Source organism: Artemia sp. Qi Xiang Cuo, chromosome 8 (genome assembly GCF_049724085.1).
Source record: "Artemia sp. Qi Xiang Cuo chromosome 8, ASM4972408v1, whole genome shotgun sequence".
NCBI lineage: Eukaryota > Metazoa > Arthropoda > Branchiopoda > Anostraca > Artemiidae > Artemia > Artemia sp. Qi Xiang Cuo.
The window spans coordinates 15,980,974-16,007,129 of NC_142801.1; the positions used below are offsets into that span (position 1 = coordinate 15,980,974).

At 34.8% G+C, this 26,156-nt stretch overlaps 1 protein-coding gene across 1 annotated transcript in view; it reads right to left on the minus strand.

Annotated features, from left to right (window-relative positions):
• Pp2A-29B (Protein phosphatase PP2A regulatory subunit A) overlaps positions 1 to 26,156 on the minus strand; it is a 160,830-nt gene that overhangs the window by 120,721 nt on the left and 13,953 nt on the right. The window contains exons 2-4 of the mRNA XM_089093234.1: positions 18,072 to 18,263; positions 13,521 to 13,740; positions 1,702 to 1,862 (exon numbers count right to left, since the gene is read on the minus strand). Coding sequence (XP_088949360.1) covers positions 1,702 to 1,862; positions 13,521 to 13,740; positions 18,072 to 18,263 — 573 coding nt within the window. The remainder of the gene's footprint in view (positions 1 to 1,701; positions 1,863 to 13,520; positions 13,741 to 18,071; positions 18,264 to 26,156) is intronic.

Consider the following 26,156-nt stretch of genomic DNA (forward strand, 5'->3'; position numbering starts at 1 on the left):
ACCACTAGCGATCCATTGTCCGTTCATAGAACTATTTTACTAATTTTCTTTAAAAAATAGTTTCTTGCTAGTTTTAGGCTAAGTACTTTACAAAGAGAAGTGGGCAGATTTAAAGATGATACAATAAGAGCTTTTTTAAAATAATAAAGAATCTGAAAATGGATTTAATTTACTTGGAAATGTTACTAATATTGCAGTTATTTTCTGTCTTAATTGGCATAAAACCTATGCTCAGTTTGGAGCTGGTATAATTAAACCCGAATTGGAATTCCAAAACTTAATTACAAATAGTAGCAAATGATTATTTTTAATTAAACAAGAAACGTAAGTTAATACTATTTTATTTAACGGCGTTTCTTCACACAGGATTAAACATTTATAGACAATCTACGACAAAAACCAAAGCTCTCAATGGTAAATTGCTTCAGCTTTTAAAAGAAAGGTGACTGAGACAATCGTCACCAAAAAACAAAAAAAATACTGATAAACAGTGTCGGCAAGGAAAATTATAGCGACTGGTTTTCGGGACAGGGAAGGTGTTCTTCTTGTGAACTTCCTAGAACAAGGCAGGACGATAAACCCAGAAAGGCATTGTTATACTTTGCAAAACCTTAGAAAAGCAATCCAAAACAAGCAAAGGGGAAAGTTAAGCACAAAGATTTCGCCGTTTCATGACAACGCCCGACGCCCAGTGTTGCCAACGCTTTGAAATAAAGAAAATTTTCCATAAACTAAAACTTGGAACAGATATTTGAGCCAAAAAGGAGCAAGTAAAATCTAAATATATCGGGAAATCTGACTGAACCAAAAAATTTCCAAATGCACCGCACTGTGCCAGGACCTCTAAATTGTACCAAAAACGGTACAATTGTACCGCGTTGGCAACGCTGCGGCCAACCCTACACGGCAAATCGGGCATGTGAATTTCTGGAATCTTTCAAGTGGGAGTTGTCTTCTCATCCGCCGCACAGTCTGGACTTTGCACAGAACGACTACCGCTTGTTTCCAATAAGTCGTCAGTAGTTGATGTCGTCAATGCAGCGTTATGATAAGGACACACAGCTGCGAGAGGGGAGTGACAAACTGGCTGATGAACGAAGAGCTATAATTTTACGAGGAAAGTATTGCCAAGCTCATTCATCGCTATAGTAAGTGCCTAAATTTGAATGGCGACAATGAAAAGTATTATTCAAGTGTAGCTTTCAACTTTACAAAAAAATCCTTTCTTATTCCAAAATGGAATAATGGAAAAATGGAAAATTTTAAAATGAAATTCTTAATTCCAAAATGTAATCTACTTTCTGGATATCCTTCGTCATACATATAAAGTACATGTTTTATCTACATTTTAGACCTACATTTTATTTTATATACTTCATCATGTTCTATGCATTATATCTACACTTTTCTATATTACAGTTATAATATATTTTATGTTTTACTGAGTTTTTATACAATACTTTTCTATATTATCTGGTACACTTTCAGGAAAAAATAAATCTATGACAATGCCAAGAATATTAGCTCAAATACCAAATCCTGAATCTGCCTTTTACTCACCCAGCCCAAATACCATCCCTAAAATAATGAACAAAGTATGTTCCAAACGCAACCGTTTAATAAAGATAATGCTTTTTCTTTGGGGGGGGGGGGGTTGCATAAGAAGTTTACTATCAAGGGACGATTTTGAAACTAGGTTACCTGTTCATCTTGTGCTAACGATACGAACATAGGCACCAGATCGCTTTTCAAATATTCAGCTTCAACAACTTTTGCAAATTCTCCCAATTTGGAAGCAGCAGCCCGACGAACCATAGGAGTATCATCTTGGCAAAGGGTTCTAAAATGACTTCTTAATTCCGCTACAAAGAAATTAATACTTAAATTAAAAATTATGCTTCCTAACTAAAAAAAGATTTTATTATTCCAGCAAAAACGACGATTGTGATAGTCATAACATTCAACACCAAATTCACCTCTCCCCTCTCAAGGCTCTATGACCGGTCATGCAGGGAGAAGTGAATACATATATCATACGATCCTTTTAGTTTACAAAAATCATACCAATATATAGAAGGACCAAGATGAATCAAAATAAAAAAAAAAACTGAGGGAATTTCCCGAGCGTTGACACTCTGCCGCTCCTCGCAATTTCCGTCAAGATGTTAAAATTTTAGTCCTGAGCTTGAAATTTCATGACTAAATCAGGACTGTCAGGCAAATAAGGAACGAATGATGGCATTGAGTTGAGTTTTGGGGTAGGTTGAGGGGGATGTTGAAGAGCGATCGGAGGCCGGCTAGATTTTTGCAACTAAGATGACTACTCCACATCTTATAAAGGCTCCAAAGACCTGTTATCAGTGAAATTAAAAGAAAGATGAAGTAAGATATACATCAAAAGGTAACAAAAAGTATAAAAATTTATAGCAGTTTAGAGTCGTGATTCCCAGCGTGGGGCGCAGTCCACACCGATGGGGCATAGCATTATTTTGGTGGGTCATGGGTAGGACGTACACCCTTCACCTGACAATACTTTAGAGCCTTAATTTTTGAAAGAAAAATCTTTTTCATGTGAAAGACGTCAAATTCAAAGGCATTTAAAGTGCAAAAAAGATCCATGATAGTATTGCAATGACGCTATACATTGTATACAAGGTGTTGTATTCAGACAATATCTTTAATTAATAAAAAGACGACCCAGAAAGATACCAATTTAATGACCTTTTAAGCTTCCTTAAGGTGAATACATGTAAAATTTTGAATAGGGAAATTTAAATACCACGAAAGGGGTATCAGGATTTTAGAAATGCCTAGGTGGGGCATAAACCAAAACCCGTTGGGGACCACTGGTTTAGAGGAAATTGCCCGATAACTGCCACCCTGCCACTCTTCTGGAATTTTCCAAGATCTTGAAATTTTAGTCATTAACTCGGGATCTTAGGAAAATTATAAAAATTAAATATATGTATTTATATTGAACTATATATAAATTTATATAAAACTTAAAATACATATAAACACATAAAATTACATATATTAAACTATATCCTCGAAAAGTAAACCACTTATATACAATATTAGTATTTTAAATGTTATGTTTCTTCAAGCCTTGAGATTTTATGAACTGTTAAATTATCTTATAATATTGGGAAATCGGAGCCCACACTTAGCAAAGAATTAGATGCCTCTGGTGAAATAATTTTTTACCTTATCACTTCGCGTGGAAGTGTTGGTCGTAGAAACTCGCGAAGGGTCTCATTGAAATGGAAATTCAACGTTCTAGTGTCTCTTTTAAGGGTTGAAATGGACTGGAGGACAACCAGGCCCCTGACAAACTCTTTTTATAAATTTTAGAAATTCTCAGTGGCAGTCCGAAAAAGACGAACTTGATCTGAATTCTGTTTATGGCTGACACTTTTGAGTTTGATTGTTTTGTACCAAAATAACTTCTTTATAAAATAACAGTTTTTTTAAGCTCATGATAAAAACAGCGAATGATTTCATAAACCCTGAGCTATAATAATAAACAAAAATCAAATGGAAATGGAAATCAAATACAAAAAATATAAAGAAAATTGACTTATAAGATTACACTCGTGCATAATAATAACGTTGAAGCATTAACTGTTCTGTAAGAAAACGACCTATACAGAAAAATTGCTTAGACTGTATAATGTATTACAGATAATTACTTAAATAAAAAAATAAATAGATAAAAATAAAAAAAAATATTAAAAAAAACTGTCTTCCTAATTTAGTAACTGAAATAAATGAGCACTTGAACAAGGTCTAGACCTTACTCCTCCATCCAATTACCTAGGACAAAACAGTATATCCAAAAATCAAGTCCAAAATACAGCAAAATCAGCACTAATAAGTATAAGTCATTGTCCCAAAACCAAGCCATAGCACCTTAAATCTACAACATTTTGATATTCTCTAGGTCATCACCACATATCAGGGCTCATTAGAAGAAAACTCATTGCCTAAAATGGGTTTCGGCCCCTAAATTTCATTACCCAGTCAAAATGAGCGCGCCATGCCATAATATGGCATACCCCCATGTAGTGACACCTGTGGAATACCTATGAACAAAAATCAAAATACACCAAAATATACAAAAAAAAAAAAAAAATTCCAAGCTTCCTTAACCAACCTTCACCTAGCACTAAATCAAACTAAACACATCCAAACTCTGAATGCATAACCTTCAGCCAGTATAACTCCAGTTGTTTGCATAACACTAACCATCCACCAGAACGTTTTCACTTTCACTCAATTTCTATGAATTAAATTCCAAATATCCTACGTTATTCTTTACTTGCATGTCGAAACCAACCCTAAACTCCAAAAATATACCCGGAAGAGAAAAAACATTCATCCAACAGGTTACCGCAAAATATCATTCAAAATATCTTCATAACTTTTATTGTACTTATTTAAAAGTTGATTATATTGAAAACAAAGCTTTTTAAATTGCCAAGCAAGTTTATTGGCGGAAAAGCCTCTTACGGTTAGCTTATTGCTAAGTGTTTTAAATCTGTTTTTAAAATTGATATGATTAGTACAAATTCTTGCATATCTAAATAGCTGGGAAAAATAGTTAGGAATTGGAAAATTAACTATTTCAAAATTAAAATCGTCTGTTTTACTATATATTTTCAAAAATAGTGTATTATTAGGTGCAACATTAATATCTAAATCTAGAAAATGGTCATAATTGCCATTCCCATTATTGGATTCCAGCTTTATCTGAACAATTTATCACCAGAAGGTCATTTAAATATCTTTTATTATTTGAAAGCAAATATTTTATGTTACTTGGATTCTTTTTTATCCATCATATAATCATATTCTAAATAGCTTAAAAACAGGTTCGCTATAAATGGACTGGCATTACCCCCCATAGGAACTCCAACACTTTGATTACATAGATTACCATTACATATTATGAAAGTATTAAAAAGAACAAATTCTAGTAGATTATAAATCATATCTAAGCTATAAAATTTTGAACTAGTGGTACTGTTAAAGTAATTAGTCCATCTCGGCTTCTTATTATACGTATGAATTTTTAAAAAAGCCAAATCAGACAAAACAAAAGCTTTCTTAATAATCTTTTTTAAATTTATAAAAACTAAATTAATTGGTAAATTTGTATATAATGTAGTGAAATCAAACGAGTCCACTCGTTTAGTTGAAACTAAATCAAGAGAATCAATTGCTTGCAACGAATTATTGACACTCTAATATGGGTCAAACGTAGAAAAATTTTCAATTCCCGAACAATATGACTTAAATTTATTTTTAATGTCTCCTAAAATACACGACAGGTCAGTCACCGCAACTCTGGTAGGGCATCTTGCTGCACCTACAATAAGCGTGGTTTTCGGAGGATTTTTATGAAATTTTGCCGTTCAATATAAAAATGGAAATTTTTTTATCATTACCATTAACATTAATATTAAACTTTTAAAAAACTGTATCCTCTATTCCATTCAATAAACTATTATTAACATCTTGAACCTTTTTTTTGTATTTGTTTTACTAAGCTCCTTTGTTAAAACATCACAATATAACTTCTGACAAATTATTGCAAAATTATTGTTCGCTTTATCAATTGGTACAATTAAAAAATCCCTCTTTACATTAGCAATCGCTTGTTTTATCTTAAAATTGTAAAAAATTACCTCATTATTACGTTTATTTGTCATATTATATATCTTACTTCTAACCCTATTAATAATTAAATTTTTCCAGTTCTGAAAACTATTTTTATTAATAATTTTCTCTGTTTTGCACCAATTACCGATAAATAATTCTGGAACATTATTTAACCCACTAAGCACATTCGACTGTATTAGATGATTTGAAAGCCGGAATTTAGCCCCCATTTTCATTATATTCTGCAGATCCGTTTGTTTTATTATTGCTAAATCACCTGTAATAATATGTTCGTTAGTAGGATTTACAAATAATAAAAATTGCTCACACTTACACATAGATCTCCAATTATTATCCATGTTAAAATTCTTAAGTGTTTAATAATGATTAAAAATCATTTGTCATATCGTTTTTAAGAAATTATATGTTATTATCAGACTATTTTTAGAAATTTGATTACTAGGAAGGGCCTGTTTCACATCAGCCTGGTTTAAAATTCCAGGGAAATTAATATGCTCTATTTGTTTACTTCTAAAATTTAAAGAATAAATATAATCTCTTCTCCTTATTAACAGTCTTGTCAGACTTTTTTTCCTTTGAAATACATTTAGTTCTAGCTAAAATACATACTGTATCATAGATTAGTTAATTTTTGAATTACATGGTGTTTTATTATTTATATTCCAAAATAATTTTATTAAATTATTTTTTTATAATCTATTTAAGCACTTTATTATACTAGCCATACCATTATACTCAAAAAGCTGGCGCAACTCCCTCAAATAAATATCTAAATCTATATTTTTTATTCTTATGCCCTCTTGATCGATTTTTACGTTTAACGGGATGATTAAAAGAAGGTTGATTAAATCCATTAAACCATTTGTATTCGAGTATGGACTTTTCCACAAGTTCCATAAGCAGAAATTAACATGAGTAGGACTCGAAACCCCTAGACCTTCCCAAGGCCAGAACATAATTTGCAACCCTGATATTATTTGATTTATTAAAGTTATAAAAGTAAAAACATTTATATTTTTTCAGTAAAGTGCAAATTATGTTCTGGCCTAAGGAAGGCATAGGGTTTTTGAGGCCAACTAATGTTAAGTTCTGCCCGTTTTAAGTTTGAATCGGTTATTTATTGCAATTTCTGTCGGTTTTAGGGTTCATTTATTTATTGATGCTGATTTGTGTTATTTTCAAGCTTGGTAGATTATTCGATTTTCGCTCATTTTTTGGTTTAATGGGGTTCTTTACTTTTCCCTGAAAAACTTATTTTGTGGAAAAAGTTTTTTCAATTAATCACTTACACAAATTCGTGTTCAGGTCCCTCTTCCTATCTATTAAACATAAAGAATTTTCGCTAATATTCTAAGCTATGTTTCTAATTTCCTCCCTAAGACACCATCAGCGACTTCACAAACTATTTTCATAAAATTTATTCATCCATTTCCTACATTGTCCAATTTTAAACTCTTCAGTTTAGTATTCAACTTTTCCTGGAGGGTTTCTTTAAAATTCTGATCTTGGAGTCTACCCAAGTCATAACTTCCCAGAAGGTAGTTAAGATTCCTAAATTTCAGCTTTAAATTAATCGTAGACACTTCTGGATGGTGATCTTTACTTTTAAACTCTTTACTTTACTTTTAGAACAGTACTCCTATATACCCTAGTATCTTGTATTGATCCTGCCAGTCTTCGGTTTACAATAACATAATCAATAAGGTTAGCTGTCTTACCATTATGTGAATACTATGTTAGCTTGTGGGTCATTTTACGACCAAATACTGTATTGGAAATAACTAGCTTGTTATGCTTACTAAATTGTGACAGTCTGAAACCATTACTGTTTTCTTTTCCAACACCAAAGTTACCTTGGCTAGGATACCATCTATCCCTATTTCTACAGACCTGTGCGTTTAAATCTCCTTATAAAAACGCCATATATCCTTGTATGGTATACCAGACAAATACATTAAAGTGATTAGTGCGATGTACGAGAATAACACTGCTGCGGTTAAGGTAGGAAATGAGGTTAGCAACTGGCTTTGTATTAAATCAGAAGTTAAGCAGGGTTGTGTTCTATCCCCTTCATATGGATTATTTTGATGGACTTTGTCTAAAGGAGCACAGGAAAAGCAATGGAAGACCACGGAATCAAATGGGGAGGAAAAAGTCTCCTGGGCTTAGATTATGCTGATGATTTAAGCATCCTAGATAAAGTGTGAGCAAAATGAATAAAGTTTTAGAGGTTTTGCGGGTTCAGGGTGCTAGAATAGGTTTGAAAATTAACGTTAAGAAGACTAATTCACTAAGGCTACGAATAAGTGAAGATGAAAAGATGACGCTGGGTAATGAAAAGATTGAACTGGTGGGTAGTTTCACTTACCTTGGTAGTACTATTAGTGAAGATGGTGGGAGCAGTGAAGATGTTAAAAGTAGAATAGCTAAGGCTCAGGGTGTTTTAAAAAGTATGGAAGAATAGGAACATAAGTCTGCAAACCAAGATTAGAATATTAGAAGCTAGTGATGACAGTGGTCAAATATGGCTCTGAAGCATGGACGCTCCGAAAAGCGGATGAAGATTTGCTGGATGTTTTTCAGAAAAATCGCTTAAGGATTGTTCTGGGTACCCGGCTGACTGACCGTATGTCAAACAATAGGCTATACGAAAAATGTGGTTCAATATCGCTCCCTAGGGCTATAATGAAAGAAAGGTTGAGGTGGCTATGACACGTAGTGCGGATGAAGGATGACAGATTGCCGAAAATTGTTCTTTTTGGCCAACCGTCTAGGGCTAAACGGAAAGCAGGTCTTCCTCGTCTGGGGTGGGAGGACGTCATAAAGAAGATTTAATGGAAATGGGAACTTCGTGGTCGGGTGTAAAAATGGAGGCTTGAATAGATTGGGCTGGAAGAGAAGCGTGTGTAGCTGTGTTAGCCTCTGGTGGCTTGGTGCGGCGGTGTGTTGTTAGTAGTAGTAGTAGTATATATCGACCTGGGACCCTGTCTACTTGTTCCTGTAGCTCTAAGCAAAATTCATCTGAGTCTCTACTGTCTCCATCAATCGGTTCTACAGGGGCACATAAGACTATGTCTGATATCCTGCACTTTTTAGTCATAAAATGAGCAACACAATTCTACAGCTAACACCTTCTCAACCTGAACAATACTTGGCAGCTTCCTTATTCACCATGAGCCCAACTCCCTGCCTATGCACTCCATCCTTCCTACCAGAGTCCATAAACTCTTATATCACCTAATTTCATGTTTTCTGGCCCTGAAATATGAGTTTCTGAAACTCCTTCCAGGTCGAATCGTCTGAATTCGTCAGTCAAAATGTCAATATGATAGTTGTTTTTTAACATCGTAGCATTCCAAGATGCAATTTTCTTATTTTTAAATCATTGAAATTATCATGGACTCAGGAAAAGCAATAGTCCCAGAAATCAGTTAAGTACGGAGACTAACACATCTTCTCAGGTCTACACGAAGAGCTTAAGCCAGCTTAGAACCGAGCAGCAAGAGTCCCTGTGACCTCTAGCTAAACGGAGGCTTTGTGCCATCTTAAGTCCATCTTGGTCACAACATGGTATTCCACACTTAGCGATGCTCTTCGATCAACAAGAGTCGAAATCCTGCACAGACAATCCCAAGCCTATTACCTCCGACATATTATATATTCATCCCCATCAATATTATGCTACTATGGGAAGGCAACCAATAAGAGATAACTTTGCTAGGAGAAGGTTTTTCAGCTCAAAAGAGACAACCACTGATGATATGAAAGTCAACCCTTTAAAGTCAACTGTTCTTACTATTAATTTCCTTAAAACTCCTCCTGCTTTCTCCTGTCCCATCCCCCCTGAAATGTCCGTTACCACTATGAAATTACTGGACGTTACCATCTCAAGCGACTTAAAATGGGATTGCCACATTAATGACATCTTAAAACGTGCAAATGCCGCATTTTCCCTCCTTAAACGCCTTAAAAAATTTAAATGCCCTAAATCACACTGTTTAAGGATTTTCCTATGATTTGTACGCCCAACCCTTGAGTAAGCCTGTCCTGTTTGGCATCCTGGCATTTCCATTGAATTGTCGGACAGAATAAAGGCAGCACAAAAAAAGGTGCCTAAGAATTATCTTCAATGAGGGTAAAGTACCTTAAATTTCCCTTCTTAGGAGAGCTAGTCTTGTCACCCTTAAGGAAAGAAGAGCAAAAATTACCTTGCGTTTTGCTAATAATGCCCTTCATAACCCTCGAACAACTCCCCTTTTCCCCGGTCAATATTCACCCCTTTGACCTCGCCTCCCGCGTTCTGTGTCAACAAAAATCCCACTTCTCGCCCCAATAAGAGTTTCCACTGAAAGATATAGAAGAACTTTTATCCCTTACATAGTTGACATTTTTAACCACTGAATCTCCGCGGCCTCCCCCCCCCCCTCTGTCACTCACTCTTTAACTCATAGTTATTAATTTTAATGCCCATTTTGCAAATTTGGAGGTTTTATATTTATGTTTGTTAGTCACCAACTAACTTATGTTTTTGTTTTGATTCTACTTTATTCCCCTTGTTAATTTTACGTTTTTTGTTTGTTTGTTGTTTTTTTTTGGGGGGGGGGGCATTTTTGCTGACTTGACATTGAACTTCTAATTTTATGAGTTTACTTTGTACTTTGTTTTTTAACGTTTTTACGTATTTGACATTGACACCCTTTTATAATTTTCTTGTTGTTTGATTGTTTGTTTTTGTTGTTTTTTTTTCGCTGTATTTGACCCTAAAGTGCGAATTCGGCCCTTTTGGGCTTGTGATAGCCATTTTTTAGCAATAAATTTTATCTTATCTAAACCAAACCCAGAGGAATTATCAATTCATCAGAATCCAGTGCAAATGCTGTGTCGTTTACATAGCTATATTTTCCTCGAGGGGCGCCATTCCTCAAGGTCACCCTGCATCGCTGTTAGCCGTCAAAGTTTCGGTTATGAAAACTCGCTGAAGGTCCACCTTGATTCCACTATGAGGCCACGCAGGCAGGATTTCTCTGTCGGGGATAGTGAAGTTGAAAGGAACTCATGACGAAGCGGAGACCCAAAACCATCTCACAACACAGGAAGTGTTCTAACCTTTTACACCCAGCCTATCCTTGCTCAGGGATTATCAAAATAATAAAAATACATATAAAATAATATAAATGAAATAGTATATAAAAATACAAAACAAATGAATACGAGCCTAAATATTTTTCTTTTAGTGCCAGGCCCTGCCATGTCTGCCAAGCCATGACTGTGCACACCCAATTGGTAAAAACATGTTCAAACTGGTGTCAAGAGCTTTCAGAAGTATATATATTATTTTTGAAAATTAATTTTCAGTTTTCTTTCAGTTTCAGAGTAAAAAGAAAATTAATGTCCAATGCATCTTTTTATTATATTAGAAATGTCCAAACTGAATCTATTTTAAAATTTTTTTTTTTTTTTTTTTTAACCATCAGGCAAAAAAAGGTTTTGTCTAAACAAAAAACTTTAAGTGCACTTCTAGTTGCTTGTGTTATTACCCTCCAAAAAGAGAGAGATGACACCCAAAATATTGAAAACAGATGACGCTGAGCCAAGACTGTAAGTCCGTACTTCTCACTTTCTACACTAATACTACACAAATAAAAATGCGCATGAATTTATTTCAGTAAAAGCGCCAAATTTCGGGGGGGGGGGAATTCGAAAAATAACACAAAGAACATAAGAGTTATGCGATAGGTATACAGCAGTAAGGTAAAAGTGTGAAAACCTTGATTTGAATGGGAGGATTAGTCCAAAAAAAAACTATTTCAAGAAGAGTCCCCTCCCCTACGTCCGTATTGCAGCCTATCAATTTGAAACTGGAGTTGTCAAAAACTTCGAAGTGAAAAATAACTTTAAAATATATCTTGTAAAATATACATGCGAAAATCTAAGTGTTATATTTTGAACATTGGACAACCAAGTTACATAAGCGTGTTTACTATCGTAAGTGCTTTATGTTAAAAAAATGCTTTATCTTTAATAAGAGTATTTATAATAAACAATGCGGCTAATATTAATATAAAAACTGTCAACTAAAGATAGTAACAAAACTACCCTAATCAAAAAACTAAATTTTTTTAGTAACAATCACCGATAAATAAAAAAAACACACTTTCGCGCTGGAGATTTCGCGGTTCTGCAAAATTCCACATACTTACCTCAACTTACCTCAACATACTTAACGAACTACTTACCTCATAAATCAAATAATTATATAAATCTTTAAGAAAATAATAATAGCAAATCCAGTCTCCATCATTCATCAACAGTCACATTCCCAACCCTGAGTCCCAATCTACCTTTATCATCCCTAGCCACCCTTCTTCCATTACCCACCCTACAATTCATAATAAAACTAAAAATTCGTACCTCCCAAAAATAATCCTTCAATTTCTTTTTAAAATGAGGCATGTGTTCCGCCGCTGTAAAACACGCAGTTCAGAAGGTATATCATCCCTATTGGCATGTATAACACTAGAGCCCCGAACAGTATTCACTTCAAAACATTCGTTTCTAACAGTCAACGCCTGTGAAACACTAACATGTGTAACATGCAAAACAAGAAACAAAAAATTGTCTCTACAATTCCTTAATCACTATACCTCCTCCTGATAATTCCCAAAAAGTAGCAAAGTTGGAAAGCAGTGAAATAAAAATGAACTGTTTCCACTATTTGATCTCCAACACCCCCCCCCCCCAAGGCCGTACCCAGAGGGAGGGTTAGGGGGTTTGAAACCCCCCCCCCGAAAAAAAAGTTTGTCTGACTCGTAAAAACGTGACAAAAATGGATATAAACAAATTTTGTATGCGTTTTTTGAGGTTTTTTTGTGTAAGCCCCCCCCCAGAAATTTTTTTAGTAAAACCCCTCCGAAAAAGAACCTGGGTACGGCCTTGCCCCCCCACCATTCTCTACACAAATTTAACATTTTTATTAATAATAATATATTGGAACTAAAACAAAGTAGAAAATGCTGGATCTTAAAATTGAAATTTACTTCAGAGACGTCTAGATTTGGTTTTACTAGAAATTAAGTACATTTTATCCCCCCACAATAAACTACTATTTTTTTAAATAAATCTTAAAAATTTTGCCACTTTTGATAAAATATTGGATGTAAGAATTTTAGATTATAGATTACCTACTGGTGGGCTAGGGCAAAATTGATCCTCTATGATTTTCAAAGTCAAGTATTTTATTATGATTACAAAATATGTACGGACCAGGTACAAGTAAAGGTCTTCAAAATTATTAGGAATATGGAGTCTGGTATCTTAAAAATTTTAGGTTCAAAGTCACTTACATAAATATCTACCTCTAAAAGGAGTATTGACCCTATCGCCATCTATCTAAAATCTTTTGTTATGATACATTTATATATTTATATTTTCTGTTGAGAAATTTGATAAAATGGCAGTTTTAAATAGTTTTATCTGCAGTTCTTGCTTTTGACCCCAAAATCGGAATTAGGCCCTTCGAGGCTTGTGACTGCGATCTTTGGAAATAAATATTTGATCTAACCTATGTTTGGACAGAGTATATACATTACTGACTATAATTTGCCATCGACCGTTTTTAATTTTAAGCAGTTTCATTGGTTGCCAGATATGAAGCGCTCAATTATCTCAGAAGTAACAGCGTGCTCGAGGACCCCAACGCCCTAAAATTTACGTCTAAAATTATCTTTATTAAATATCGATGACTTTTTGTCCCCAAGCCCTTTAACTTTACCTAACATTACCTTCTGATAAGAATTCTAAAATTTGCATTTAAAACCAACCATAGAAGTACATACCTTTGACAGGAGTGCTGACTCTAGGGTAACAACAGCCAAAAAGTCCACAGGCAGATGTTCTTGATGTAAACCAATCTCCAGATGCCAAGCGTTTGACCATAGGAACAAAGTTGGCTTCCAGATCAGCTGGACTGTGCTGGGCAGCAATTATTCGAAGTGAATCAACTGCCTTGTCGCGAACCACAGTTTCTTCAACTGTAGCAAGAGATTCTAGTGGTGGCTACAAGAATAAAAAAAAAATACTTTTAAGAGCTGTTTCGTAATCCATACTACCTTACTTCAGCAGAAAATATAAATGCAATGGAAAACAAATGCTTCAAGTAATCCTTTTCTGTAAGAAGGGAAGAAACAGCGTTTAGAATATCATCAACTGCCTTGTGGCAAACTAGAGTTTTTCAGTCATAGCAAGGCAGCTGTCAGTTCACAAAAATTTAGGATGGGGGTGGGGGGGGGGGGGTAAAGGTAGTCTTCAAATTTAGGGAGAGGGTAATTTGTTATCTTTATTTATTTAAATGCAAAATACAGGGGGGTCATGGGGACAATCCTCTCTCCCCAATTAACGCCCCTGATAGCAAGATACTGCTACTATTGCTAACAACTCATTGCAGCACCAAGCCGCCTGAGGCCAACACAGCTACGCGCGCTACTCCTCCATCCAAATGTATTCAAAGTCTCCCTCTTTGAACCCTCCCAAGAAGTTCCCATTTCTCTTAAATCTTTCCTTGGGAAATCCCCCCCCAGCAGAACCAAGCACGAGCTGCTTCCCGAGTAGCCCAAGACGTTTGGCCAAAAAGAACAATCTTTGGCAATTTGTCATCCTTCATCCCCAGAGCGTACCCTAGCCATCTCAACATTTCTTTCATTATGCCCTGGAGAGCGGGATTGAACCACTTTTCGTACAGCCTACTGTTGAAATATGCTCAGACAGCGTAAAGACCAAAGTATTGAGGAGGGAACAATTCCTTCATATACGGGATGATTTCTGTTCGTTTTTAGTTTTAATGTTGCTCCTTACTTCCAGTTGAAAGACTTCTTTTTTTATTTAATTTCTGATCGTTTTTCAAATAATGCCGGTAAATCTGGTTCATCCTCCATGAAAAATCCCCCCTCACCAGAGACTCCTCTGTGGAAATTTCCCCCACGTAAAGTACACCCTCCCTATAAAATTCCCTCACCGCAGTTCCATCCTCGATAAAAATCCCCCGCCCAGGTAAAATTTCTTACGGACGATACAGCCTGAAAAACTCGTTAGCATACTTTCATTTGAAAAGGACTAATTTCTAATCATTTTCTCGATCACTCCGGAAATCCCCTTCCGTGTTAATTTTTCCCGGAAATGCTAACACGCTGAAAAAAGCCCCGGGGTAATTCCCCCGGAACATCTCCACGTGCAAATTGAGCTGGCAAAAAGAGAAAAATAAAAAGAATTTCATACAGGAAATCTGTCAAATCCCCCTAGTGTAAAATTTCCCGAGGAAAGTTCCCCCCCCCCCGGAAATTTCCCTCCCCAAGGAAAACTCTCCCTACGGAAACCCACCCTAAGCACAAACCCATCCCCCCACCCTCCGAAAAATGCCTATATACTTTCCAATAACAAATAACATGTGTAAATAATGGGCAGATTTCATAACTTACGGGCCTCTCCCCACGGACAGTGGGAGATTATGTTATCCCTAAAGACATATTTATCGGATCTTTTAACTCTGTTGTACAAAATGATTATCCCAAAATTTTAATCGGACAATTTTGGGGAAAAAGAGGCGTGGGAGGGGGGCTAGTTGTCCTCCAACCTTTTTAGTCACTTAAAAAAGGAACTTGAATTTTTAATTTCCGTTCAAATACACCCTCTCCCAATCTTCTAGGACTATTATTTAAATCATTAGGTACTTCTCCCTTTTCAAAAATCATGTTCGTAATCTTTAGTAACTTATTTCTAACCTCATAACCATCATATTTTAGAAATTCATTTACCACACTATCAGCACCAGAGGCCTTATTATTTTTTAATCTTTTTAGTACTATCACTAATTCTTCCTCACAAAATAATCATTCCATCACATACAAGGTGTCACAAACTTTTTCATGTCCCTCTGTATCTTTTCCTCTAGTCCCACCCTGGTTTAGCACATTCTCAAAATGGTCTACTAAAGATGGTTTATAATGATGAACAAATCGAACAAAAATATTTATTACCCATTTTAAAACAGAATTCGACAAATAGAGTGAAAGAAAAACATAAGGAAAAAAGAATGAATAACAACCCAATGCTAAGATATATAAGGTTGATTTCATGAGACGACTTTAACAACACAATATACGAACAGGGTCAACTTCAAAGGATGGATAAAACACACACAAGAAAAAAAGATAAAGACGACTAAACAAGACTTAGGATAAGTTATGGTACAAAATGAGAACTAAAAGCCAAAATAAAGCCAAGTTGACATGGTTCATTGTTACACTCTAAGGTAATTAAACATTTTCCGAGCTCTAGAGCAGCAGCAACAATATCTTGGCAAAGATATGTTAGTTATAAGCTCACAAACAGACTGAGCTTTTTTTAATCAAAGTTTGGGTACTATTACTTTGAACAATACATGGAGCGGGTTTACTTTAATGCTAAAACTCAAATCAATCGTTTGTGTACCAAGAATTATTCAAGACTGTAACAGAAGAAACTTCATCATTCCCAATCCAAAACATTCACCAATATTGCAAAATAGCTCTCAGATTAGAAATGACGTTAGAACAACATTGCTTCAAATATACCTGAACATATTAGTGGGGGAGGGTAAAAAGGGTCCGAAATAAAACATTTTCACGGAAAAATGCATGAAGTTACTCTAAATATGCAATAATTTCATACTTAACCTCTATTCCCACAAGAAAAACTTTCCTCTTCTCAAGGATCAGACCTATGTGCAGCAGTTCTTGACAATCACCCAGAGTGGTATACTTGTAATTTAAGGGTTATTTTCTCCCTCCTGCTGATATTTTTTTCAGCCTGAAATTATTTTTGTACAATTCTTCTATCGGCTGTCTAATTGGAATTTATCTAAATATTACATATGTATTTTAAATTTAAAAGCTGAAGAAATTATGTTTCAAAGCATTGCAAAGAGAAAATTAGAGTTTTTAAATAGAAACCCTCCAGTTGCATATGAAATTTATTTTAAAAACCCAATTGTAGATAGTTTCCGTTTTCGTGTTAGCTGATAGGGGGGTCACGTGTCAGCGATAAACCATGTTCTTTTATACTTCCACCCTAGCACCTTTTGATTTTATGAGCCTTCTTAAATTGCTAGAGCACAAGTTATTTCCAGTTGTATATACTCTTAAGTGTATACAATAAACTTGATTCACATTCCATTAAACACAAGACAAGGTTGGCTTTCAAAAATATTGAATTAACTAGAACGGCAGTAAGTTTTCTCAAAAAGTATCAAATTTACGATAAACAATTCAAAATACAGCCTGACAAAAATACACCTTTGAGCATACAAATGAAATCAAATGGATTCCTCCTTTCTACAATTAAATCTTAAAAAACAAGTTTTTTTTCAGCTGAAAGTAAAGAGCAACATTAAAACTTAAAAGAAACAGAAATTATTCCATATATGAGGGAGCTCCCCCTTCCTCAACCTTCAATTGTTATTTTTTTAGTGCTTTAAAAAAGCTTCTTCTTCTTTTATTCTTATCCTCTTATTCTTTTAAAAGCTTCTTATTCTATTATAATTGTGCTTCAGTAATTGTTCCTAAGAAAATTGAAATTTTCCAACTTTAGCTTTGTATAAAGAGTAGAGGATTGAGGAGAGAGCAAAGACTGATTTATATGATCACACTCTCTCTCTTTCAGAAGATACCAAAATGTAGCTCCCCAAGGATAAATCCTCTAATACTACCAGAAGACCCACCTATGTATAGGTTTTGTTCAATTAATCCTCAAATATCTAAGATTTTAGATATAATGCTAAATTTTGCTGAGTCAAACTGGTCCCATCTGGAAGAGCTACAGTAGGTAGGCATTATATAGGAAAAGGATCATTACATTCATACAAACAACTACGTTACATGCAAAAGGGAATTTCTTTGCATTCTTAAAGAAAAAAATGAATATCTGTCTGATTTCTTTAATTTACATAGGGAAAAGGCGTTTATGTCAAAAAAGATAAATTACTACTTCGAAAAACTGACTGTCACAAGCCCATATATGCTAAATTGCCTTTACAAGGCTAACTTAAAAACAAACACAAAAAAAAAAACTAATATATAATAGCTGTTAATTAGATTTTATTTCTGCAGGCAGCCCCCTCCCCCCCCATGCAGCTCCTGTATGCAGATATTTAAAACTTTTGCTGATGGACAAACATTGGCTTTGTTTTCTATAGAATTGAAAAATTCCTAGGAATAAATTCTGGAAGCAGCAATACTAGATCTGTTCATATTTAGAACTGTACTTATGCAAAATTGAATGAAAACATTCAGTCATTGTTTCATCGACTAACCATTGACAAACTTAAGAAAAGTTCTGACCATATTTTATGTACTTACCAGAAGGAAATAAACATATTCAGGGCCTCCAACCAAGGGAGTCAAATTTCCAAGTTGCTCTGCCAAAGCCAACAGTACTTCATCTTCATCATAGATGGTGTCAGTCAGGAATGGTATTAGTTCTGCTCTGGTTCTTTCCACTCCTAGTGCCAGAGCAATTGTTGAAAGCTTCTTTATGGAGTTCAGCCTCAACTGAAAGAATGTTAAAACAATAAAATAAATCATTAGTCAATATATATATATATATAAGGTAAGAGACTTGGACTTCCCCTGATAACCTACTTTCTTCCCTTCAACTAGTTCTCCAGTGCTGTAATACATCAAAACTTTTTAACCAAATCTTCTTGAACAAAAAATCAAATATTATGGCAATACTGTTAATGTCACATGGTATATTCTTTTCCAACATACTTTTTTATCATTACCCAATTCTTATGATGAATGAAACACTGTCACAAGTTAGTGATATATCTATGTTCTTTTTTTTGCCAGAGAATAAACAGCACTGGGGGAGGGGGGCTAAAATACTGCTTTAAAGGGATGAGCCCCAGTATAAATGTATGACAGGGTCTTGAAGAGGCTAGAAATGCACATTTTTTAGAGATTTAGCAGCTAGATTATGGCTTAGCAGCATTTTACAAACTCATAAAGCAGACCTTATCAAACACCCTTGCAAGGACAGGCTGGAGTTATTCTGATGTTATGGATCTTTACTCTAGCATAAGCCTTTTCCTCCACCTTTATCCACAGAGTCTCATACTGAAATTGCGATGTAAATTCTATAAGTGTGTGCAGCCAGAAATGTGACTGAAAACAGGATTGCAGGGCAACTATGAGAAGTGGCACCCCTTTGGAAATTATATCCCAGTCGAACACTGGAGTTTGATTTAGGTGATTCTGGTATGTTTTATTCATTTTGGTGGGCTTTTTCACTTCTTTCCGGCTACATTACTTATTATTGGTTGCCTCCCCTTTATGCTATAAAATCTGTGGACCTGAATATATGATAAGTCTGAGTTAATAGGCCAGAGGATTGCTTGTGCTAGACGCTAACTCTGGTTGAAAGGAGTGCATGACCAAGTAGTGAAACCACAATAGGCTGATGCTTGCACAAAGGCTCTATTTCTCTATTCAACTGGAGTCTAAGCATAGCTGTAAATCTACTTCAGTACCTTGTTCAGAGTTAAGACAGAGAGAGGAACTGTGTGAAGATCGTCTCAGTAATTTGTTTGGCAAACTTGTATCAAACAATCAGCTATGCAGCATTTAACAAAGAGAAGGTTAAAATGGCTAAGACATGCTACAGATGAGGGTTCAAAGGTATCCAGATTATGCTTCTTGGTCTTCTAAATGAGTGCATACAAAAAGAAGGGTGTCCTAAAATGGCACGAAGAAAGGTTACAAGGATTTAAGAGAAACTAGAACTTAAATGAAGGCATATGTACAACTGTATTAGCCTCAAGCAGTGCTATGAACAGTGATTAGTATTTATGGCAGCAAAAATTAGATGAGAGGCTTTGCAGACATGGCAATCTTGGAGAAATGCCCCCTATTCAAACTTAGCTATGGGAACAACAAAATTATTATTTTAGAACACAAGTCTTGATAAGAAAAAAAATGCTGTAAGGACATAAAATATCTAAAAATATACTTTATTAACCATGGACTTGTGCTTTTATAATAAATCTTGTACTGGAAACAGTAATTTTCAAGTTTGAAGAATCTATAAGAATATAATTTTATACCCTTCATTTTTCATCCCTCTCTTGGGTTCATCAATCTGTCAACATTGATGCCAGAATGTTCATCAAGATTTTATCAGTTTTTGGGACTGTTAAACCCTTTTTTAGATGATTTTACTTAAGCTGCTTAGTTTACATCAAAGTACTAATTTTTTTAAATCAAAATTTCTATTACTTCCCATCATCAAATTGATCTAAAATTTTACCAACATGTTGATTCACTCATCTAACTTCACCTTGACGATTAAGTATGTAAAGAGGAAGTTAAATATAAGTTTGTGATTTTCAGGCTTTTCTGATGATTACATTGTCAATTTGAAAAGAGTAGCCATGCTCAATTCTCTGAATTATTAGCTATTGGGGGTTTTAGTCTTAAAACAAGTAAAGATACCATTGCATCAGGTCTACAGAAAGCATTTTAGATCTTTCTTGAAAGTTTGGCTAGTCTGCAATGAGGGGAAATAATGTCAGACCTTCCCTTACTGAATTTCTGCCATGTTCCATCTTACTTCAGCCTCCTCTTAGTTGCAGATGTCAAGCTAGTAACTACTGTTTTTAAAAGAGGAAAGACTTCTACACAATTCTCCTTTTTGAGCAGAGTTTGAAACTTTGTTCCAGTCTTGCCAATACGTTATTTGTTTCAGAGAAGTCCTAGGTAAAGCCATGAATGGCAATATCAGCTTTAACAAAATCGTTACCTTTGCTATTTGGTAGCAGCTACAACTATTGCACAAGAACATTTAAATGGCTCAGATTTGTTAAGATTTGGCAGAGAAATTTTATGCTTGATTCTTGACTATATTCCCTCATGAAACAAAGTGGCACAAAAGACCTCACTAAAGCTATTAATGTGAGCAAGGCTGTCAAGCAACTGGCCTAATTCCATAGAAAGAGCAAAAAAAGATTTAAGCTACTTCCAGTCACTTATTTACAAGTACATTAATCCATTTTTTGTTTCTAGTTAGTTTTAGAACAGCTTAATGATTATTGGCTATATATTTCTAAATAAGGACCTATAAGTGGTTTCAATGGGGAATGAACCCCCTCCTTTGATGCCATATGTTCAATCCACCCCTGGTGGAGGTATGAGGTTAATAGTTATCTCAGAAAGAGGGCAGATACCAGAGTCTGCACCGCTACTTCTCCAATAGAGTGATTGCCCATTGGAACAATCTTTCTGTTACTGTTATCATTGCTCTCTCCATTGATGGCTTGGAGATTGCTGTTGACAAGAATTGGTCCATTGAACCATGGAAGACAGAATAGGATGAAATTGTGTCAATGACTCCCCATCATCACAGACCAGTGATCTAAAAGGATTTTTCCTTATTTTCCCAAGCAATACAATTGGAGGTGATTTAAGATTTAAGGAAATGAACTAAACAATGGTAAACACAAAGTTCTTACTACATTACATTTAGAGTGTGGATTGTTGCTTAATTACTTTTCAGATGAACTACTAGTTTAACTGAATGCCACCCCCCCCCCCCTATTGTCTGGATGTAGTCCAAGACTAAAATCAGCAGCGTACTCATTTTATTGGTTTCCAATGCATTTACCACTTATTTCTTATTAACAAGTAGGTTGATAACATCAACTTGGAAAAAATAGAAGGCTTACTCTCTACATAAAGAAATAGATTTGTGAATCTCCAAACCTTTATTACCTTAATTTTCACTTCTGAGTAAAATTATGGTTTATACTGGATCTGTTGTGCTCTGTGTTCATGATGGTGAATTCTTGTAAAAAGTGTTAGTGTCCAGAGACATTCAGAAAGAGAGGCCTGCTGGAGAGATACAATTTAAGCCCATTCAGTAATGGTGACCACAAGGAGGTATGACCTGTGCTGACCATTCTCCAGTGTTTCATAGCTGACACCACTGCATAACGGCAGCTTTCAATAAAGTATGCAAGATGGTTGGGTATAACAAGCAGCATCAGCCTCCCAGCAGTTTAATTTGTATAAGTGATGATGGGGAGAAATTTACTCAATTGCATCTCCTTGTGTCTTCCAGCGTTTAATGAGCCAACTCTTGTCAACAGCAATCTTAAGGAATCAAAGGAGGGAGCAGTGACAGCCATATCAGGAAGGCTGTTCCAATGGGCAATCAGTTTGTTGGATAAATAGTGGTTGCCTCTTCAAGGACAACTTCTGGCAATACCCACTTGTCCAGGGCGATTCATCAAACTGAAAGGGCATTTAACAGGAGAAGTTAGCAGTCAAAACCTTATAAGTCATAATGGCACCAACTCTTCAATGGCAATATACAAGCCTTGGGAGCTGTAGTTTATTCAAATGAGATGAATAGATTCTTGTATCCATCAACAGCTTTTGTTGCTTATCTTTGGACGGATTCTATTTTTTGCTAATCACCATTGTTCAGTGTGTTGCAACACACATCCCAAATTCTAGCAATGGTAATACAAGACCCTTTTACAGTTTCGTCATAATTCTGGATGACCTGTAGTATACTATATTCTTGATTATGCCAAGGATTTGATGGTGCTACCACCTTATGTTCTCTCTCCCAAAGTGTACCAACTTGCACTTTTGAATCTTAAATTAAAGCTTCCATTTGCAGGCCCAAAATGAAAGCAAATCTAGGTCTTTCTATATAGACTTCTCATAACTGACAACTCTGCAGACCCAATAAGTTATGAATTATCAACATAGATGCTCATCTTATTCCTTCCAAGATTCCACTCAAGATTGTTCTGTAAAGCATGCCAGTGTCAAATTCTGAGAAGAAATCTTGCCAAGTGCCCTCAAAAATCTCTGCTTTCTTCATGTGAGGAGCTGCACCACTCTTTCTACAGCCTCCAGATGGATGCCAATAGCTGTTAATTTTATCTTTAGCTAGTGATGACACACTTTGTCAAATTCTTAAAGGATCAGGTCAATTACAGCATCATGATCAAACAACTCAGCAACATAGTCATAAGCTTCTATAAGATTTGCCTCAATCGAGCATTCAAATCTGAAGCCATATTAGCTGTCTGTGAGCAGTTTGTTGCCAATGGTTCGTAATTGTGGCATTCATAATTCATTCGAGAATTTCATCAACCATTGAAGTGCTGGTTATGGACTAGTAATTGGTGATATTATTCCTACTTCCACCCTTGTAGACAGGCATACTATGGTTTCCAGAGATTTTGGAATTCATGCTTCCATAACTTGTTATACTATTCCTTGCTAAGTCTGGACTTGAAGGATATAGCTGTGAGCATAATCCCCATTTCAGTTTTAAGACTATTCTCAAAAATATAGCCTATTAAAAAATTACACCCAAGGATCCCCTGGCTAACTACAGGGCTTGTACAGTGCACATTAAGTAAAACAAAAATGTATAAGTGGGCTTTAGGTAGTGATGACCCATCTCTAAATGTAAAAGTCTAAAACCTACTGCGTCATGGCGCTTTACTGAAAACAAATTGTATTACAAATATTTTTGTTTGTACTTTATACTGAAACTAAACATTAAAATTACAGTAAAATTTTGAACTGATGAGCTTTCAGAGATGAACATCATTTATACATCAAATAGTCAGTTTAATCTATTGGTTCTTTCTAAAATTGTTCAAGACCCCTAAAATTCTCCCCTTCCTTAACTGTGAAAACCTAAAGACTACTACGCCATTGGTGCTTCACTGAAAACGAATTATATTCCAAACATTTTCTTTCCCAGTTCTTACAGCATTGGAAATGAAAATAAAATTACAGTGAAATAAAATCTTGAACTGATGGATCTTTAAACAATTAATATCATTTTATATCAAATATTCCATTGGATTTTGTTTAAAGTTTCCAAGAATGTTGAAGATATATACAGTTTTCAGTAAAGCCCCATGACGCAGTAGGTTTTAGACTTTTACAGTGAGAGAAGGAGGCAATACTGAAACCCTTGTTTGTATCGATTTTGTTTTTGGTTCAAGCTTGATTTGGATTAAATAAAAAAAACAAGTTTTTCAAACTGAAAGTAAGGAGCAACATTAAAACTTAAAACGAACAGAAATTATTCCGTATATGAAAGGTGCTGTCCCGTCCTCAACGCCTCACTCTTTACGCTAAAGTTTTTTATTGTTTTAAAAAATAAAGTTGTGAGACAGAGTCAAACTTTAGCGTAAAGAGCGAGGTGTTGAGGAGAGAACAGCCCCTTTCATATACAGAATAATTTATGTTCGTTTTAAGTTCTAATGTCGCTCCATACTTTCAGTTTAAAAAACTTGTTTTTTTATTTAATTTCTGATCGTTTTTTAGTTAATACAGCTTTTATTTTGGATCACCGTCATTGAATAAGTAAACAAAATTTGCATAAAAATTTTACTTTTCTTTTGATAAATGGCTGTCTCTAAATTTGGTTCTGACGTTATTTACAAATTAACTTACGTAACGAACTTCTATATTCGTATATTTCTCTTCTGGCAAAAAATACAAAGTTGCAGATTTTTGCAGATATGAGCTTGAAACCTATGTTGTAGGGTTTTCTGATACGCTGAATCTGACGGTGTGATTTTCATTAAAATTCTTTCACTTTTAGGGGATGCTCCCCCTCATTGAAAAATCAGGTAAATTTTCTCAGGCTTGTAGCCTTTGATGAGTAATACTAAACTTAATAAAATTCATATATTTAGAATCAGCATTATAAGCCCATTCTTTTGATACATTTATTGACATCAAAGTTCCGTTTTTAAAAGTTTTGATAACTATTGAGCTGTATTGCTTGTTTTTTTTTTATTACGTATATGTTATTACGTATATGATGGGGTTCTCCCCTTAGTCAATACCACGCTCTTTACCTTAAAAGTAAAAAAAAAATTAATTCACAAACCGCGGAATCACAAAGGCCTTTTAATTAGAATAGATAGCTCTTTTGAAAGCACTAAAAAAAACTGTAGCGTAAAGAGCTAGATATTGTCTTGGGGGAGAACCCCCTAATATACGTAATTATGTTTATTCGTTTTCAGTTTTAAGGTTGTTCCTTAGTTTCAGCTGAAAAAAACTTTTTTTTTTATTTAATTTCTGATCGTTTTTTAAATAATGCTTGGAAATCCGCGCACACTTCATAGAAATGTCCCTTACCCCAAAGAAACATCCTCCACGGAAAGATTCTCCCGAGTAACCCCCTCCCCCACCAGAAAAAATTCTTCCTGAAAATGTCTGTATACTTCCCAATAACCAATACAATATGTAAGCAATGGGCAAAGTTCATAACTTGCAGCCCTTCCCCTGGGAACTGTGGGGGATTACGTCATCGAAAGACATATTTATTAAATTTTCGACTACGTTGAACGAAATGGCAATCTCGACATTTTAATTGGGTGATTTTGAGAGAAATATGAGCGTAGTATGGGGCCTAGTTGCCCTCCATTTTTTTTGGTCACTTAAAAAGGGCACTATAAGTTTTAAGTTCCATTCCAATAAACCCTTCTAAAATATTTTAGGACCACTGGGACAATACGATTACCCCTGGGGAAAAGAAAAAAAAAACAAACAAATAAACATGCACCTGTGATCTTTCTTCTGGCAAAAAATGCGAAATTCCGCATTTTTGAAGATAGGAGCTTGAAACCTCTATAGTAAGGTTCTCTGATATGCTGAATATGATGGTATGAATTTCATTAAGGTTCTATAGCTTTTAGGGGGTCTTTCCCCCTTTTTTTGAAAATCAGGCAAATTTTCTCAGGCGCATAACTTTTGATGGGTAAGATTAAACTTGATGAAACTTATATATTAGAAATCAGAATTAAAATTTGATTCTTTTGATGTATCTATTGGTACCAAAATTCCGTTTTTTAGAGTTTTGGTTACCATTGAGTTGGATCGCTCCTTACTTACAGTTAGTTAGCACGAACTGATTTATATTCAATTTAAGTTTCACTCGTTTTAAGATTTATTTATTCATTTACATTAGTATCTATTGTATGTTTGTTTGCATTGATCCTTTATTTCATTTCTGTTTGTTTTTAGTTTCATTTATACCTAAATAGCAAAATATTTGTTTTTGGTTTAAGCTTGATTCTTATATTCAATTTAAGCATTACTTGCTTTAAGATTTATTTATCAATTTATATTATTACTTATTGTATGTTTTTTTGCTATGATTGTTTCTTTAATTTCTGTTCCTTTTGAGGCTTCATTTATTCTTTAATAGTAATTTCTGGTCGTTTTGAGTTTGAATTTTAACAAGTATTTGTATCTGCTGATCTTAAATTTAAAATGGTCTTTACTTTTCTTTGAAAAACTTCTTTTTCAGAAAGTTTTTTTTTATTCATTTTTGTTTGTTTTTTATTGCCAAAAGTTTCAGGTTTTTCTAAATACCCTATTTCAAAATCAAACATTTTT